General features: G+C 30.1%; 2 protein-coding genes across 3 annotated transcripts in view; one reads left to right on the forward strand and one right to left on the reverse strand.

Moving 5' to 3' along the window:
- The window catches only part of LOC109594992 (somatomedin-B and thrombospondin type-1 domain-containing protein), a 111,559-nt gene extending 100,086 nt beyond the window's left edge, over positions 1–11,473 (forward strand). Inside the window, exons 4-5 of the mRNA XM_049968508.1 lie at positions 6,658–6,734; positions 10,539–11,473. Coding sequence (XP_049824465.1) covers positions 6,658–6,734; positions 10,539–10,750 — 289 coding nt within the window. The 3' untranslated portion in view covers positions 10,751–11,473. The remainder of the gene's footprint in view (positions 1–6,657; positions 6,735–10,538) is intronic.
- A 2,278-nt stretch (positions 11,474–13,751) lies between these two features.
- LOC109594993 (transmembrane protease serine 11A) lies at positions 13,752–16,352 on the reverse strand. 2 transcript variants are annotated; one of them, XM_049968505.1, is made up of 8 exons: positions 16,083–16,352; positions 15,774–15,992; positions 15,565–15,716; positions 15,428–15,508; positions 14,877–15,286; positions 14,470–14,826; positions 14,033–14,411; positions 13,752–13,938 (listed from the first exon to the last, which is right to left on the reverse strand). In XM_049968505.1, the coding sequence occupies exons 1-7, from the start codon at positions 16,083–16,085 to the stop codon at positions 14,044–14,046; spliced, it is 1,590 nt and encodes a 529-aa protein (XP_049824462.1). In that variant the 5' UTR covers positions 16,086–16,352; the 3' UTR covers positions 13,752–13,938; positions 14,033–14,043. The 2 variants fall into 2 exon arrangements, with proteins under 2 accessions (XP_049824462.1, XP_049824461.1); XM_049968504.1 differs by lacking the exon at positions 13,752–13,938 and having other exon boundaries at positions 14,030–14,411.
- Positions 16,353–16,685: the final 333 nt, after the last annotated feature.

The raw sequence follows: 16,685 nt of genomic DNA on the forward strand, positions 1-16,685 counted from the left end.
TGTACATATTCTAAACTAATTGCATATATAATTGTTTACGAACTGTTTTAATTTAATACAAAATTGTGTACGAAAATTCATAACTATCTTAACAATTTACAAAGTTTCACATTAATTAATTGTATAGAAGACTGTTTATGAGTTTCACAATTGTACAATTACACACAAAATTGTTTGCATAGCTTCAAAATTGTCCTAATTTTTTAGATAATTGTTTATGAACTGTTTTAATTGTATACAGAATAATGTACGAAGATTCATAACTGTCTTAACAATTTACGAAGTTTCACATTGTCTAATTATATGCTGGGCTATTTACAGAGTTTCACAATTCCCGAATTATATACAAAATTGTATGTATAGCTTCAAAATTGTCCTTATTACATAGATAACAGCTTACGAGCTGTTTTAAATGTATACAGAATTGTGTACCAAGATGCATAACTGTCTTAATAGTTTACGAAGTTTAACATTGTCTAATTATATGCTAGACTATTTACAGAGTTTCACAATTGTCCAATTATATACACAATTGTTTGCACATCTTCAAAATTGTCCTTACTTTTTAGATAACTGCTTACGAACTGTTTTAATTGTATACAGAATTGTGTATAAAGATTCATAACTGTCTTAACAGTTTACGAAGTTTCACATTGTATAAATATATGCTGGATTATTTACAGAGTTTAACAATTGTCCTATTATATACAAAATTGTTTCCACAGATTCAAATGTGTCCTTATTGTATATATAACTGCGTACGAACTGTTTTAATTGTATACAGAATTGTGTACGAATATTCATAACTGTCTGAACAGTTTAAAAAGTTTCACATTATATAAATATATGCTGGGTTATTTACAGAGTTTAACAATTGTCCAATTATATACAAAATTGTTTCCACAGCTTCAAAATTGTCCTTATTGTACATATAACTACTTACAAACTGTTTTAATTATATACAGAATGGAGTACGAAGATTCATAACTGTCTGAACAGTTTAAAAAGTTTCACATTATTTACAGAGTTTAACAATTGTCCAATTATATACAAAATTGTTTCCACAGATTCAAAATTGTCCTTATTGTACATATAACTACTTACAAACTGTTTTAATTGTATACAGAATGGTGTACGAAGATTCATAACTGTCTTAGCAATTTACGATGTTTCACATTGTCTAAATATATGCTGGGCTATTTATAAAGTTTAACAATTGTCCAATTATATACAAAATTGTTTGCATAGCTTCAAAATTGTCCTAACTGTATTAATAACTACTTACAAACTGTTTTATTTAATTGTGTACAGAATTGTGTACGAAGATTCATAACTGTCTTAACAGTTTACGAAGTTTCACATTGTATAAATATATGCTGGATTATTTACAGAGTTTAACAATTGTCCAATTATATACAAAATTGTTTCCACAGATTCAAATGTGTCCTTATTGTATATGTAACTGCGTACGGACTGTTTTAATTGTATACAGAATTGTGTACGAAGATTCATAACTGTCTTAACAGTTTAAAAAGTTTCACATTGTATAAATATATGCTGGATTATTTACAGAGTTTAACAATTGTTCAATTATATACAAAATTATATCCACAGCTTCAAAATTGTCCTTTTTGTACAAATATCTACTTACGAACTGATTTAATTATATACAGAATGGTGTACGAAGATGTCATAACAGTTTACGATGTTACACATTGTCTAAATATATTATGGGCTATTTATAAAATTTCACAATTGTCCAATTATATACAAAATTGTTTGCATAGCTTTAAAATTGTCCTAATTGTATTGATAACTGCTTACGAACTGTTTTAATTGTGTACAGAATTGTGTAAGAAGATTTATAACTGTCTTAATAGTTTACGAAGTTTCACATTGTCTAATTGTATGGCTAGACTGTTTACAGAGTTTCATAAATGTCTAGTTACATACAAAATTGTTTACACAGCTTCAAAATTGACCTTATTGTATAAATAGCTGCTTACGAACTATTTTAATTGTATACAAAATTATGTACAAATTAATAACTGTCTTGATAATTTACGAAGTTTCACAATGTCTAATTGTAAACTGGACAATTCAGAAAGTTTCATATTTGTCCAGTTATATACAGCTTCAAAATTGTGCTAATTGTATAGATAATTAATAGTTTACAAATTGTTTTATTTGTATACACATTAGTTTATGAAGATTTATAATTCTCTTAATTGTTTACGAAGTTTCACTTTATCTTATTTTATACAGGATTGTTTAAAAATGTTCAAGATTGTCCTGATTGTATACAAAATTGTTTACGAAGCTGCGCAATTATACTAATTGTATGAAACATTGTTAACGAAGTTTCACAATTCTCTTAACTGTGTACAGAACTTTTTAATTTATTTTAAATCGTACAAAATACTGATAAACTTGTTTTGATTTGTGCACAAGAAATATTTATTATATTCGTCAATACGACTAGTTTGTCACTTTTTCAATCGTCCAGAGATCCTTTTAAGACCGTACTCGCGTCACACGGACAAAACAAATCCCCAAAGGCTCCCGCATTCGATTGTGGTCGGGAAAGCACTAAACAAGTTTAAAACAACGTCGTAACAACAAAAAAGCCCGTCACAAAACTATTGTTTTCAGCCAGACTTTTAACGCTTTCGTGAGTTTCCAGACGTGTGTCTGGGTCCAATTTTAAGTTTTAAAAGGCAAATCGTGAAACGTACATTCCACACTCGACGCAGCGGGAACGCTTTCGGGCGTGAACCGCCGTGGCGGTTTGCCGGATTAATTAAACGCGTTGTTTAAAAATCCGTCAACTCGTCGCCGTCCGTACGGCGGGGTACGATTGGTCCGGGCCGATAGCGGTTTCCGGGGAATCGGGAACAATGGAATCGGGCACCAGTCCACAGTAATTATCTAGCGGCAGGCATCGTTGCACCGGAGTGCCGTCGGGGTACGGGCCGTCAAACGGATTAGCCGGCAAATTGCAGTCTTACGTTTCGGGGTTCGAGGTTTGGGCTTTTGTTCCCGTTTGGACGCGGACGGACGGGGACGGCGTGGGCCTGCCGCCATTGTGCGATGCGATGTTTTATTAATATTGAGACGGGAAATCTTCCGACTTGCCGTGCCGCCGTCCACGAGGAATTGAAATGTTAATTAATTGAAGTATTTCTTTGGCAGTTAGGCCCACCCGGCACGGACAAAGGGAGAGGAATTTACTAAGGACTCTACGAGGAATTTTGATACGTATTATAAACAATTTCGGTAAAAAATATGCAAATTGGTTACTGAGGAATTTGAGCTTAGGCATTAGAAATGAGAAACAAAGGGGAAATATTATTACCACAAACAAAGATTTAATCAACATATATTTTCTACACTAAAAATATATGTATGTAATTTAAAGTTAATACGTCATTATTTAAAAAGGTTACAAGACCTTAATTATATTAAGGACTGTTTAGGAAGTTTTAGAACTGCCTTAATTGAATATATAACTGTTTTTGAAGTTTTATGACTGTCTTAATTGAATACAGAATTATATTTGAAATTTTACGATTCTCTTAATTGACTACAGAGTTGTTAGAAAAGTTTTACGACTGTTTTAATTTGAATACAGGATGTATTATGAAGTTTTGAAGCTGTTTTAATTATATTTATAATTTTTTATGAAAGCTCACAACTGTCTTAACTGTATATGGGTTTCTTCAGAAGGTTTTATAACACTTCAACTTCATACATAACTGTTTGGGAAGTTTTATAGCCCTCCTAACTGTGTACATAATTGTTTAAGAAGTTTTTCCTTAACTGTTTGTTAAGAAAATTTTATAACACTTTATAACTATTTAAGAAGTTTTACGATTGCTGTGTTCGAGTACAGTTTTTTTGAAAGTTTTTCATACAATAGTTTTAATTTTATCATATCTGTATAGAAAATATTTCAGAAAATATTTAAGAAGCTTGTTAATACACATAACACACATTTTTTTAATTGTGGAATTTGTAGTACGTATACAAAAAATAATTAATATTATCTTTGTATGAAATATGAAGCACTAATTAAGCCGAGAGTGTTTGCATACGAAACACCGGAGCCGTGTAATAAACATCTCATTAGGGCGTTACGGAGACGGCAAAAAGGTAAAACCAATATTTAGATTGATACTTGGCCACATCCACGGCCCGACGTTATTATAACGAGACACTCGAACAAAACATGTAAATCCCGTGCGGGGAACAATGGCACTCGTTTGATAAACAGCCGGGGAGATTTAATAGGTATTATTTCATTATTAATGAAAGGCCGTCGATTCGAAATTTAGTATAATATATTTAGATCGCCCGGCCGCGATATTTCACGTCGCCGGCACACAATAGGCAGCCGGCAACACATTGGGCGACATCCAAAATGAAATCGGTAAAGACCCGACATAAATCAACAACACCTTTTACCCGCACAACACTTTATTAATAACGTCTCAGCGCCACGGCGAATTAATTGGCTAAAACCGAAATATGGCCCGAACAACGTTTTGATTAAATCCAAAAAATTCAATATATGTTTCTAAAATAGGTAAATTTAAGAGCAGATTGAACACGTCCGATAATTAATCTGCATATTTTTTCTGAAGTTTCTTTGGAAGAAACTACAGCCCTCAAATTTAAATTTCAAAAATTGTTTTTTCTTCAAATTTTCGTAACTTTTGGCTATAATTGTAATGTGGGTTGCGTAGAGGTGACTGATTTAGGTGCTGCCATCTACGTTCACATTTTGTGCATTTGTTAAATATTGTTTTTGTTGTCATGAAGTTAATTAATAAATAATTTAAAACGAATAAAACTAAATAACTTTTATAATAATATGATATTTTTATTTCAACACAAAAAAATGAAGAATTTATAAAATTGTGTCATTGTGGTATACAGTAATGGCCATAATTATATCAACTTATTAAAATATATTAAAATTATGTGCTGTACTGAAAATATTCAGTGACCTAGAAAATAGGTTGAGAAAATGGGGAGATCTCCAGAGTTACGGAAATATGAGATAAACAAATTTTAAAATCTAAATTTGAGAACCTACATTTTCTTCAGAATAAATATTAGAAAAAAAATTATTTTAAATTTTCCTGATTACTGGACGTCATCTAACTAGTCTCACATTTTGACCACCTATTTTAGAAATACCTTATATATTGCAATGGTGGTTGCATAGAGACGACTGATTGAGGTGCTGCCACCTTCAGTCTTAAAGATACACTTTTTTAATAAGAAATTGATGTCAATATTTGTTTGTTTTTTGAAATTGTTTGTTAAACCAAATGTAGAGTGGAATATGATTTACTGTAGTGGCCATAATTATTGAAACTTGTTAAAATATATTAAAAATATGAGTTCTACTACTTAAATTTGAATTGATTATTTGCTATCAGTCTTCTGCTTATTATGATTATTTAATCATCAGTCGAAGTGAAACTGTAAGAAAAATTATAATTCAGCGTTACTCACAGTGAAACATGGTGGTAGTTCAATTATGCTTTGGGAATGCTTCAGTTCTTCTAACTTAGGTCCCTTTAGACTATTTTGATATTTATTTCTATATAATTCCATTAATCAACAGCTCAATAGTTTTAAAAAATATTCAGTGACGTAGAAAATATGTTGAGAAAATGAGGGGAACCCCCCAGACTCAACTGTGTCATTATGGAAAAAGTTTATTACATTGAATTGTGGGTACGTCTTCTAAGATAATACATACCAAATTGAACCACGATTGGGCCAAGTGTTACGGAAATATGGGAAGAAACAACTTTTAAATTCTAAATTTGAGAACAAACATCTTTTTCAGGAGAAACTTTAGAAAAAATATTATTTTAGATTTTCTTGATAACTGGACGTCGTCTTCCTACTCCCAAATTTTGACCACCTATTTTAGAAACACCTTATATATTGCAATGGTGGTTGCATAGAGACGACTGATTGAGGTGCTGCCACCTTCAGTCTTAAAGATACACTTTTTTTAATAAGAAATGGATGTCAATATTTGTTTGTCTTTTGAAATTGTTTGTTAAACCAAATGTAGAGTGGAATATGAGTTACTGTAGTGGCCATAATTATTGTACCTTGTTAAAATATATTGAAAATATGAGCTCTACTACTTAAATTGGATGCCAATACCTATAATGTTTATTGTTTTCTCTCGTGTTAATATTTAAATAACACAGATTTAATCATTAAAAGTCACTTTAAAAGTTAGTTCCTTCATTTATGTCCAGCTTAATTTAGAAAAATATATATCACATTTTATAGAATGATACTAAATTGCCCCCAAATTTCGTCCAACTATTTCAGAACCACCCCGTATTTAACGTAAAAGCCGAGACATAATTTAATAAAACCGGTCCTAGTTGGAAAAGGTTTAAATTACAGTGCTCCGCTCTCGAAACAAAGTTGAAATTAAAACGCATTCGGGCCCGCACTCCATTCCGTAACTATATTAATCTATTCGGTTAATTCATTTCGCAATAATTTCTGCCAGTGACACCCGATATATCGGGCGCCCTTTGTTCCGAGACAAATTGCTACGTTTTCACGCCCCAAACTTTTGCCAGCCTTTTAAGTCAAGCCTTGTTTCTCTTGCAGATACTGCGTCGAGTTCGAGATCCTGAAGGCGTCGAAGGCATGCAAGAAGGACGACAGCTACAGCACCCTGAAAGACGGTGAGTCCACCCGACATGCAGTACACACCCGTACACTTTTCATCCCAACCATCGATTCGGGGTGGGTTTGGTAATTAACGGAAGTGGTCGGGGCCATATTTTTCCTGTTAGGCTGATGAAAAGTGGGATTTTTCATGCGCCCGGAAGGCCACCCGACAAAGGATTGCTGCAATGCACACACAAAAAAATTCATTTTTCAGCGTTTTTTTTTATTTTTTCGCATTCGAATAACTCGGGGAAGAATGCGGGGCATGTGTGTGTGGGTGCGTCGACGTTTTCGGTTTGTTCGCGTTTACGTGATGTAAGACGATTAACGGTCTGGTAGTTTTGTTAGGCGGTTTTGCATTTTTACGGGCGAATATTGCGGCGTTTCACACGCTGACAACCGCCATAATTGTATGCAGAATTGTTTAGGAAGTTTTATGACTGTTGTAATTGAATGCAGAATGGTTTAGGGAGTTTTGAAAACTGTTTCGACTGCGGACGGGAATATCTAAGAAATTTACAACTGTCTTAATTGAATTTTGAATTGGTTAGGAAGTTTCACCACTATCTTAATTGTATTTAGATTTTTTTAAGAACTGTTTTAACTGTATACTATTTAAGAAGTTTAACAACTGTCTTAATTATGTACAGAACTGTTTATAAAGTTTTAAACTACTTTACTTGCATACAGATTTTTTTAAAAAGTTTTACGACTGTCTTAATTGCATACAGAACTGTTTAGGAAGGTTTACAACTTTCTTCATTGCGTACAAAATTGTCTAGGAAGACTTACAACTGTTTTAATCCTCTACAGAATAGTTTAAAAAGTTTTACGAATGTCTTAATTGTATACAGAAAAGTTGAGGAAGGTTTACAACTTTCTTAATTGGGTACAGAATTGTCTAGAAAGTCTTACAACTGTTTTAATTCTCTACAGATTTGTTTAAAAAGTTTTACGACTGTCTTAATTGTATATAGAACTGTGGAGAAACGTTTACAACTTTCTTAATTGAGTACAGAATTGTCTAGAAAGTCTTACAACTGTTTTAATTCTCTACAGAATTATTTAAAAAATTTTATGATTGTCTTAATTGTATATAGAACTGTGGAGAAACGTTTACAACTTTATTAATTGCGTACATAATTGTCTAGAAAGCCTTACAGCTGTTTTAATTGTCTATAAAATTGTTTAAAAAGTTTATCCACTGTCTTAATTGTATATAGAACTGTTGAAGAAGGTTTACAACTTTCTCAATTTCGTACAAAATTGTCTAGGAAGTCTTACAACTGTTTTAATTGTCTACATAATTGTTTTAAAAGATTTACGACTGTCTTAATTGTATCTAGAACTGTTGAGGAACGTTTACAACTTTTTTAATTGCGTACAAAATTGTCTAGGAAGATTTACAACTGTTTTAATCCTCTACAGAATAGTTTAAAAAGTTTTACGAATGTCTTAATTGTATACAGAAATGTTGAGGAAGGTTTACAACTTTTTTAATTGGGTACAGAATTGTCTAGAAAGTCTTACAATTGTTTTAATTCTCTACAGATTTGTTTAAAAAGTTTTACGACTGTCTTAATTGTATATAGAACTGTGGAGAAACGTTTACAACTTTCTTAATTGAGTACAGAATTGTCTAGAAAGTCTTACAACTGTTTTAATTCTCTACAGAATTATTTAAAAAATTTTACGACGGTCTTAATTGTATATAGAACTGTGGAGAAACGTTTACAACTTTATTAATTACGTACATAATTGTCTAGAAAGCCTTACAGCTGTTTTAATTGTCTATAAAATTGTTTAAAAAGTTTATCCACTGTCTTAATTGTATATAAAACTGTTGAAGAAGGTTTACAACTTTCTCAATTTCGTACAAAATTGTCTAGGAAGTCTTACAACTGTTTTAATTGTCTACAGAATTGTTTTAAAAGATTTACGACTGTCTTAATTGTATCTAGAACTGTTGAGGAACGTTTACAACTTTTTTAATTGCGTACAAGATTGTCTAGGAAGATTTACAACTGTTTTAATCCTCTACAGAATAGTTTAAAAAGTTTTACGAATGTCTTAATTGTATACAGAAATGTTGAGGAAGGTTTACAACTTTTTTAATTGGGTACAGAATTGTCTAGAAAGTCTTACAACTGTTTTAATTCTCTACAGATTTGTTTAAAAAGTTTTACGACTGTCTTAATTATATATAGAACTGTGGAGAAACGTTTACAACTTTCTTAATTGAGTACAGAATTGTCTAGAAAGTCTTACAACTGTTTTAATTCTCTACAGAATTATTTAAAAAATTTTACGACTGTCTTAATTGTATATAGAACTGTGGAGAAACGTTTATAACTTTATTAATTGCGTACAGAATTGTCTAGAAAGCCTTAGAACTGTTTCAATTGTCTACAGAATTGTTTAAAAAGTTTATCGACTGTCTTAATTGTATATAGAACTGTTGAAGAAGGTTTACAACTTTCTCAATTTCGTACAAAATTGTCTAGGAAGTCTTACAACTGTTTTAATTGTCTACAGAATTGTTTTAAAAGATTTACGACTGTCTTAATTGTATCTAGAACTGTTGAGGAACGTTTACAACTTTTTTAATTGCGTACAAAATTGTCAAGGAAGTCTTACAATTATTTTAATTTTCTACAGAATAATTTAAAAAGTTTTACGACTATCTTAATTGTATAGAGAAATGTTGAGGAAGGTTTCCAACTTTCTTAATTGGGTACAGAATTGTCTAGAAAGTCTTACAACTGTTTTAATTCTCTACAGAATTGTTTAAAAAATTGTACGACTGTCTTAATTGTATATAGAACTGTGGAGAAACGTTTATAACTTTATTAATTGCGTACAGAATTGTCTAGAAAGCCTTAGAACTGTTTCAATTGTCTACAGAATTGTTTAAAAAGTTTATCGACTGTCTTAATTGTATATAGAACTGTTGAGGAACGTTTACAACTTTCTTAACTTCGTACAAAATTGTCTAGGAAGTCTTACAACTGTTTTAATTCTCTACAGAATAATTTAAAAAATTTTACTACTGTCTTAATTGTATACAGAACTGTTGAGGAAGGTTTACAACTTTCTTAATTGGGTACAGAATTGTCTACAAAGTCTTACAACTGTTTTAATTGTAAACAGAATTGTTTAAAAAGTTTTGCGACTGTTTTAATTGTATACAGAATTGTTGAGGATGTAGTAAGGAAAACTTACTTAATTTCATACAGAATTGTATAGAAAGTCTTAATTCTTTAAGAAGTTTTTTAACAGTCTTAATTGAATACAGGATTGTCTAGACAAATTTTAAAGTTATTTATGAAGTTTTTACTTGTATACAAAATTATTTAAAAAGTTTTATTACTATCTTAGTTGTATGTAGAACTGTGTAAAATGTGTTAAAACTGTTTTAATTGTATACAGTATTATTGGAGAAGTCTTATTTCTATCTTAACTGTAAACAGAACTGTTTAAAGAAGTTTTACAACAGTATTAATTACATACAGAATTATCTAAGAGGTGTTACAACTACTTTAATTGTATACAAGCTTTAAAACAAAACTTATTTACGTACAGAATTATCTAAGAAGATTTACATTGAAGTCAGAATTGTTTAGGAATTATTGTAATTGATACAGATTTTTATAACTTATTTAACTGTATACGTAACTGTTGAGTTAAGTTTCACAATTGCTTTAATTGGGAATGTTTACGACAGTTTTAATAATATGCAGTCCATTTTCCTTCCAGGTTCAATAAAAATTAACTAGAAATGTTGATGGTTGCTAATGGTATTCATTATTATTTTTTAGGTGAAAGGGTCTGCGTCAAATGCGAGTCCGAGGCCCTCCACGAGAAGTTGGGCTGGAGATGCCAGGGCCACGGGGTCGAGGGCCGAATCACCCGTTGGTCCGCCCTGTCGGCGCCCCACTGCCACGGCAAGTGGCTGAGGGCCCAGTCCGAGCCGGACAGGACATGTGCGGCGAGAACGTGCAAGGACAACCCCGTCTTCATCTTCGTTTAACACCCCAACACTCAGATGGGTCGCCCGCGAGACGTGCCCGAGACTGATTTGTCTCGTGGGATGTTTTTCATTGTAATTTTGATTTCTGGTGAACGTGTAGGATTGTAGTCGACCAATTCTTGTAATTCTTTGGGCGTTTCCCTTTTAGTTTTGACTGATTTTTTGACTGAGTCGCCCCCCAAAGGGTGGCCGTTTATTAATTACCGCTTGTATCAAAATAAACGAAAATTACATACTTCTGCTACTGTATATTCCACATTGTTACCCCCTAAGGATGTAATGACTGTTAAAGTTAGCCATAAGTTTTTTACAATTAACGCAATACTTTTCGTGCAATTAACATAATTATGTTGCTAGATTTTAGAGATTTTTTCTTACTAAAAACACTATAATCACATTTAGAGTGTAAAACTTAGTACTTAAAATCAATGTGAATAAAGTTTTATCGAATCTAAGGACCATTTTTAGTCGCGCCTTCAGTTGAATTATATATTAGTTGTTAATGTGATTTCGCTAATCGGATAAAACTTGCATTTGCAATTTGTTAACAAAAAAAAAATATTCTAGTGTTTAACGTCTAATATTTTTACTAACCCTAAATGTACATAAATTAAGGAACAAAAAAAATCATTTTGTAGTAATCTTATATAATCTATATTTTGTCAAACATATCAGAATTAAATATCATGTCGCTGTTGATGAATAAACGACTCGAATTAATAATTGTGTGTATTATTTGACTTCCTTAAATTAATATTAAACCAGAATTAAACAAAGTTGTTTGAAAGTTACAAGAAATCCCTAAAATAAACGTTGTACATAATACAAAGTGAATCAATATTTAATTTCTTTATTAATTAAGTTCGGTTTATTATTTGTTAACTGAAATATTTTGTATTTTTTTATCCTTAAATTTTAAAATTGAATTAATTATGTATTTTTCAATTTCGAATTCAAAATATTTGAGTCGAATAAATAATAATAATAAAAGAAAAATATTCTTTTATTTTTAATTTTTCCTTTCCAAATATTTCACAATAATTATTATTTATTTATTATTATTTTATATTACTTAATTATTACGAATTTTATTTCATCTATTTATTAATTAATTATTGTTATATATTTTTTAAAATTTCTTAAATTTTCTATTATAAAAATTTGATTTTTTATTATTTTATTTTTTCTATTTTCTTCTATTTTCCTCTTCCAAAACATTTTATGATATTTTTTATTAATAATTATTAATTTTACAAAAAAATAAATTATTAAATATTTTTATTATTATTATTATTAATCTTATTGTTATATATTTTATAAATAATAATAACAAAAATTATTATTTTATTTATTTATTTTGAATTTTACTATTCCAAATTATTATTATTATTATTTTATTGAATTTTATATATTTTTTTTATAAATTTGTTAAATTTTCTATTGTAAAAATTTGATTTTTTATTATTGTATTTCCTCTATTTTCCTCTAATTTTTTCAATTTTTTTCTTCCAAAATATTTTATAATAATTAAAATTATTAATATATTTATTTAAAAGCAATTCTATTATTTCATCTATTTTTTATTAATTAATTATTAATTTTACAAAAAATTAAATTATTAAATATTATTATTATACATTATATAAATAATAATAACAAATAGTATTGTTTTAGTTGTTTACAATTTTTTCTAATATATTATATACAAAATAATTTTTATTTTTAATATTTTGTTTCATTTTTTTCATACATTTTTTTCTCATTTTTTATATTAGTTCAATAATTTAATTTATTTTTTTTTTTTCAATTTTTCTATTCTAAATTATTAATATTTTATTAAATTTTATTTTATTTCTGAATTTTTTAAATTTTCTATTTTTTATTTCCTCTATTTTTTTTTTCATTTTTTCTCTTCCTAAATATTTTATAATAATGAAAATTCTTAATTATTAATAAAATTTATTTGTTTATAAGTAATTTTATTATTTCATCTATTTTTTATTAATTATTTACCAATTTTACAAAAAATAAATTATTAAATATTTTTATTGTTACTATTATTGTTATATTTTATAAATAATAACAAATAGTATTATTTCGTTTGTTTACAATTTTTTATAATTTATTTTACAAAAAATTGTGATTATTATTTATGTTTTATTTATTTCATACATTTTGTTCTTATTTTTTATATTAGTCCAATAATTTAATTAATTTTATATTCAATTTTTTTATTTCAAATTATTATTATTATTATTATTATAATTTTATTAAATAATATAATAAATAATTAATTTTCTAAATTTCTTAAATTTTCTATTATAAAAATTTAATTATATTTTATTTTGTTTCTCTATTTTGTTATTATTATATATAAAATATATTTATATATTATTATAAATAAAATATATTTCAATTTTATATATAATAACACATATTATTTTATTTGTTTACAATTTTTTATTATTTAATTTATAAAAAATAATAATTACACTTATTATTTGTTTTATTTACTTTACACATTTTATCTCATTTTTTATATTATTAGTTTAATTTATTTTTAATTTTTTTACTTGAAATTATTATTTTTTTATTTTTATTTATTTTTTCTCATTCCAAATTTTTCAATTTTTTTATTCCAAATTATTATTATTTTATCAAATTTCTCATCTCTATTTTATTCTATTTTTTTAAATTTTTTTCTTCTAAAATATTTATATTATATTTATAATAAAATAAAAATTCCTTCATTATTTAAAATTGAGTATTTTTTTAAATATTTTTTTAATAATTAATATTTTTTGATTTATTTTGTAGTATTTAATCACACAAATTTTTATAAAAATCAGATAATGTTTTTTGCCCATTTTATTTATTCCTAAATATTTTATAAACAATTAATAACTAAAGCGTATAATATTTTAATTTTTTATCTTTTAAATATATATTTTTTAATATTTATCTAAAGAGAAAATGTGTTTAATATAAAACAATTAGACGATAATTTTTAATAATATATTTAATGCATTAAAATAAAAGTGATTTATAAAATGCACTGCAATAAATTTTAATTAATTTAAATTAATTGGCGTTTGTACAGACAGTAATTTAAAAATTTTTGTGTCTAAGGCAATGCAGGCTCCATCTAGTGATTTTCCTGCTACGACGAAACATCTGTTTCTAGTTAACTGTAATAAATCAATACAATTTAAATTGCAGTGTTCACATTTACTCTTACTTACAATAAGTCATAAACTAGGAAATAAAACAACATAAACCTACTTTTAATAATTTTATAACGCGTTGACTGATTTAAATCCATTAATTTCGTCAATAATCCAAGTCACATGTTTGGCTACATCGGTGAAAACAACATGATTTCCTGCACTGCAGTATTGTTCATTTTTAAATGGCACAGATAAAATCCCCCTTAACTCCCAAACGAAGTCGTCCAAGGACAGTTTCTTTTTGAAAACCATTCCGCCACCGGAATCCCCTGGACAAGTTTTGGCACCACCTTTCAAGCTTGCGCAATAATTTTGTTCGTTCAGTATTTGTCTGTAGTCGTAGTTTTTCAACAAACACTCCACCTGAGACGAAACGAACATTTGAGTCTTTAATAGGTTCTGAGTTGGCCCTTTGGAGTATCCGGACACTGCCCCTGGAAGTTAATTAATTAATCTTTATATAACTATGAAACAATTTGATGATGGTCACACCAGTTTTGTTGAAGAGTAAATCCTCATCCCCCTTTTGGCTCCAAAGGCAAGCGGGCATTGCTGCAGCATTCAAATCCGCAGGACTGGCCAAACTTATTACTGCAATGTCGTTCTTGTGCTTATCCTCGCAGGATTGGCAATAATCGGGATGGATTTTTATTGTTTTCACACCTCTTTCTTGTGTGTACTCATTTTTGTCGCCAACTTGGGTCAACCCCAAGAAGGCTTTTAGTTGTCTGGCATTTCTAAACTGGTTTAGACACCTTGCTGTGGTTAGGACATGTTCTGCGGTTATCAAAGTGCCGCTGCACAAGTGTGAGGAGTTAGTTTGTATTGAGACGTGCCATGGGAACTCTCCTGTAAAGTTTAATTGTTAATTTTTATTAACCAGTTAGAGGTTGTTGTACCTGGTAGGGCAAGTCCGTCATTGTCATCCAAGCTGAAGCTGTCTCGTCCACATTGGAAGTCGTCAAACTTCTCCCTTTTAATAAGCCTACTGTCAACACTTCGGGCATTCAAGTGGTAGACCTGTTGTCGGTTGGGGAACGAGCCCCTTACGTCGAAGCTTTGCGGGTTCCCAAAGTAGGGGTTGCTTGGGTAGTTATTGTTGGGACGATTATAGGAATATTGATTGTTGTTATTCGTGTTGACGGGCTGTCTAAAGTTGTTGGTGGAAAATTGCCCCTGACCCTGCGGGGAGTTCAACTGCTGTACATCAATCCCAAGGGACTGCAGGAGCTGGGCCAGTTCCTCCAAGTTCAGGTTCTGCCCCGGCTTCTGGGGCGCCACGTTTGGCGTTTCACTAAAGTTGTAGTTCCTGTTAAACAGCACAAAAAACAAATAAACAACGGGTCAGGCTATAAAAAAACGTTGATGCTATTCTTAACTTGACCTTCAGACTTATTAAAATTCATGATTTAGGTAGTAAAAACCGTAAATACTATAAAATGGGCCTTACAATTCTGGTGGGCTTGTTATGTAGGACGATTCCGTTGTGGGGGGGTTGGTCTTCTCCGGACACCAAGGGACGGCGTTCAATCTGGAAGTTAACTAAGTTGTTAAAGTTTTATTACTAGAAAAGAGTCTGTGGTTAACCTAAAGCCCACGAAGTTTGGAGGTTCTTGGTTCTCCTCGTAGTTGACATAAAATTGCACTTTCAGGGGTTTGTTTGCCTTTAGCTCGTACCCCAAGTTTCTCACCAAGTACTCAGTCACCGTTCTTTTGATGATCTCTTTGCCAAAAGACGACTGGAACAAGTTAAAATGTTTTTTTTGGATGAATTTATTGTAGTGCTGAGGACTTACAGCCAGCTGTAATGATGGCCCATCGAATAACATGGCCAAAAACACCCCATCAATGATGTCAACATCAGAAACAACAGTCAGCTCCCCATACCACCTGTTTTTGTCCCTCGAGGTGTTGGGCAAGTACCTAAAGGCTGTGGGGCAAGGAGAAGGCTTCGTTTGGCCGTTTCCATCCCCAACAAAAAGCACAACCAGACACGCACCCAACAACAAGTAACGCTGCAACAATCAGTTCCTGTATAAAACCTCTCAAAACCAATAGGTCATGGTCATTTAAACCAATGAATCGATTAAGCATCTAAAACGCACCATTATCACCTAAATCACTTCTTAGAGGTAACTTTCCCAGCACCAAGTCACCAACACCAACACCAGACTCAGTCCATCTAATAACTATCAAAATTGTACGTAAACAAGTGATTTAAGTTATGCAAATGACCGACAACATCCGTGATCTACGGTTAGACGAAGAATCTCTCGGGAAAAATATGTCAGTGGCGTCGCCGCGTAATTTCCTAATCGGTCGCCTCTCCGATTTCGACTGGTCGCTTTCGGTGCGACTCAAGGTGGTTGATATGGATCGAGTTTTTCCGTATTCATCGAACGTCCATCGCCTGGAATGATTATTAATTATGAACTCAAGTTGTTTGTTGTTGTTCATTTTGATGCTGTTTGGTTGTTTAATTGAGCGTTACTGGTTTAAATAACAAATTATGGTGTTTAATGTGATAAATAAATTGCCTAATTTTATTTTTGTTTACGTAATTATATGAAAATATTATTTAGATAAAATAAATTTTATTAAAAATTCGGTACACAGATTAAGAGAAAGTGGGACACAAACAAATATGTATATTTTGACTATTTCTTGTTTTAGTTAAGAATATTTTAATCTTATTTCATATTCAGCTT

This window comes from Aethina tumida, chromosome 6 (genome assembly GCF_024364675.1).
Source record: "Aethina tumida isolate Nest 87 chromosome 6, icAetTumi1.1, whole genome shotgun sequence".
NCBI classification, from domain to species: domain Eukaryota; kingdom Metazoa; phylum Arthropoda; class Insecta; order Coleoptera; family Nitidulidae; genus Aethina; species Aethina tumida.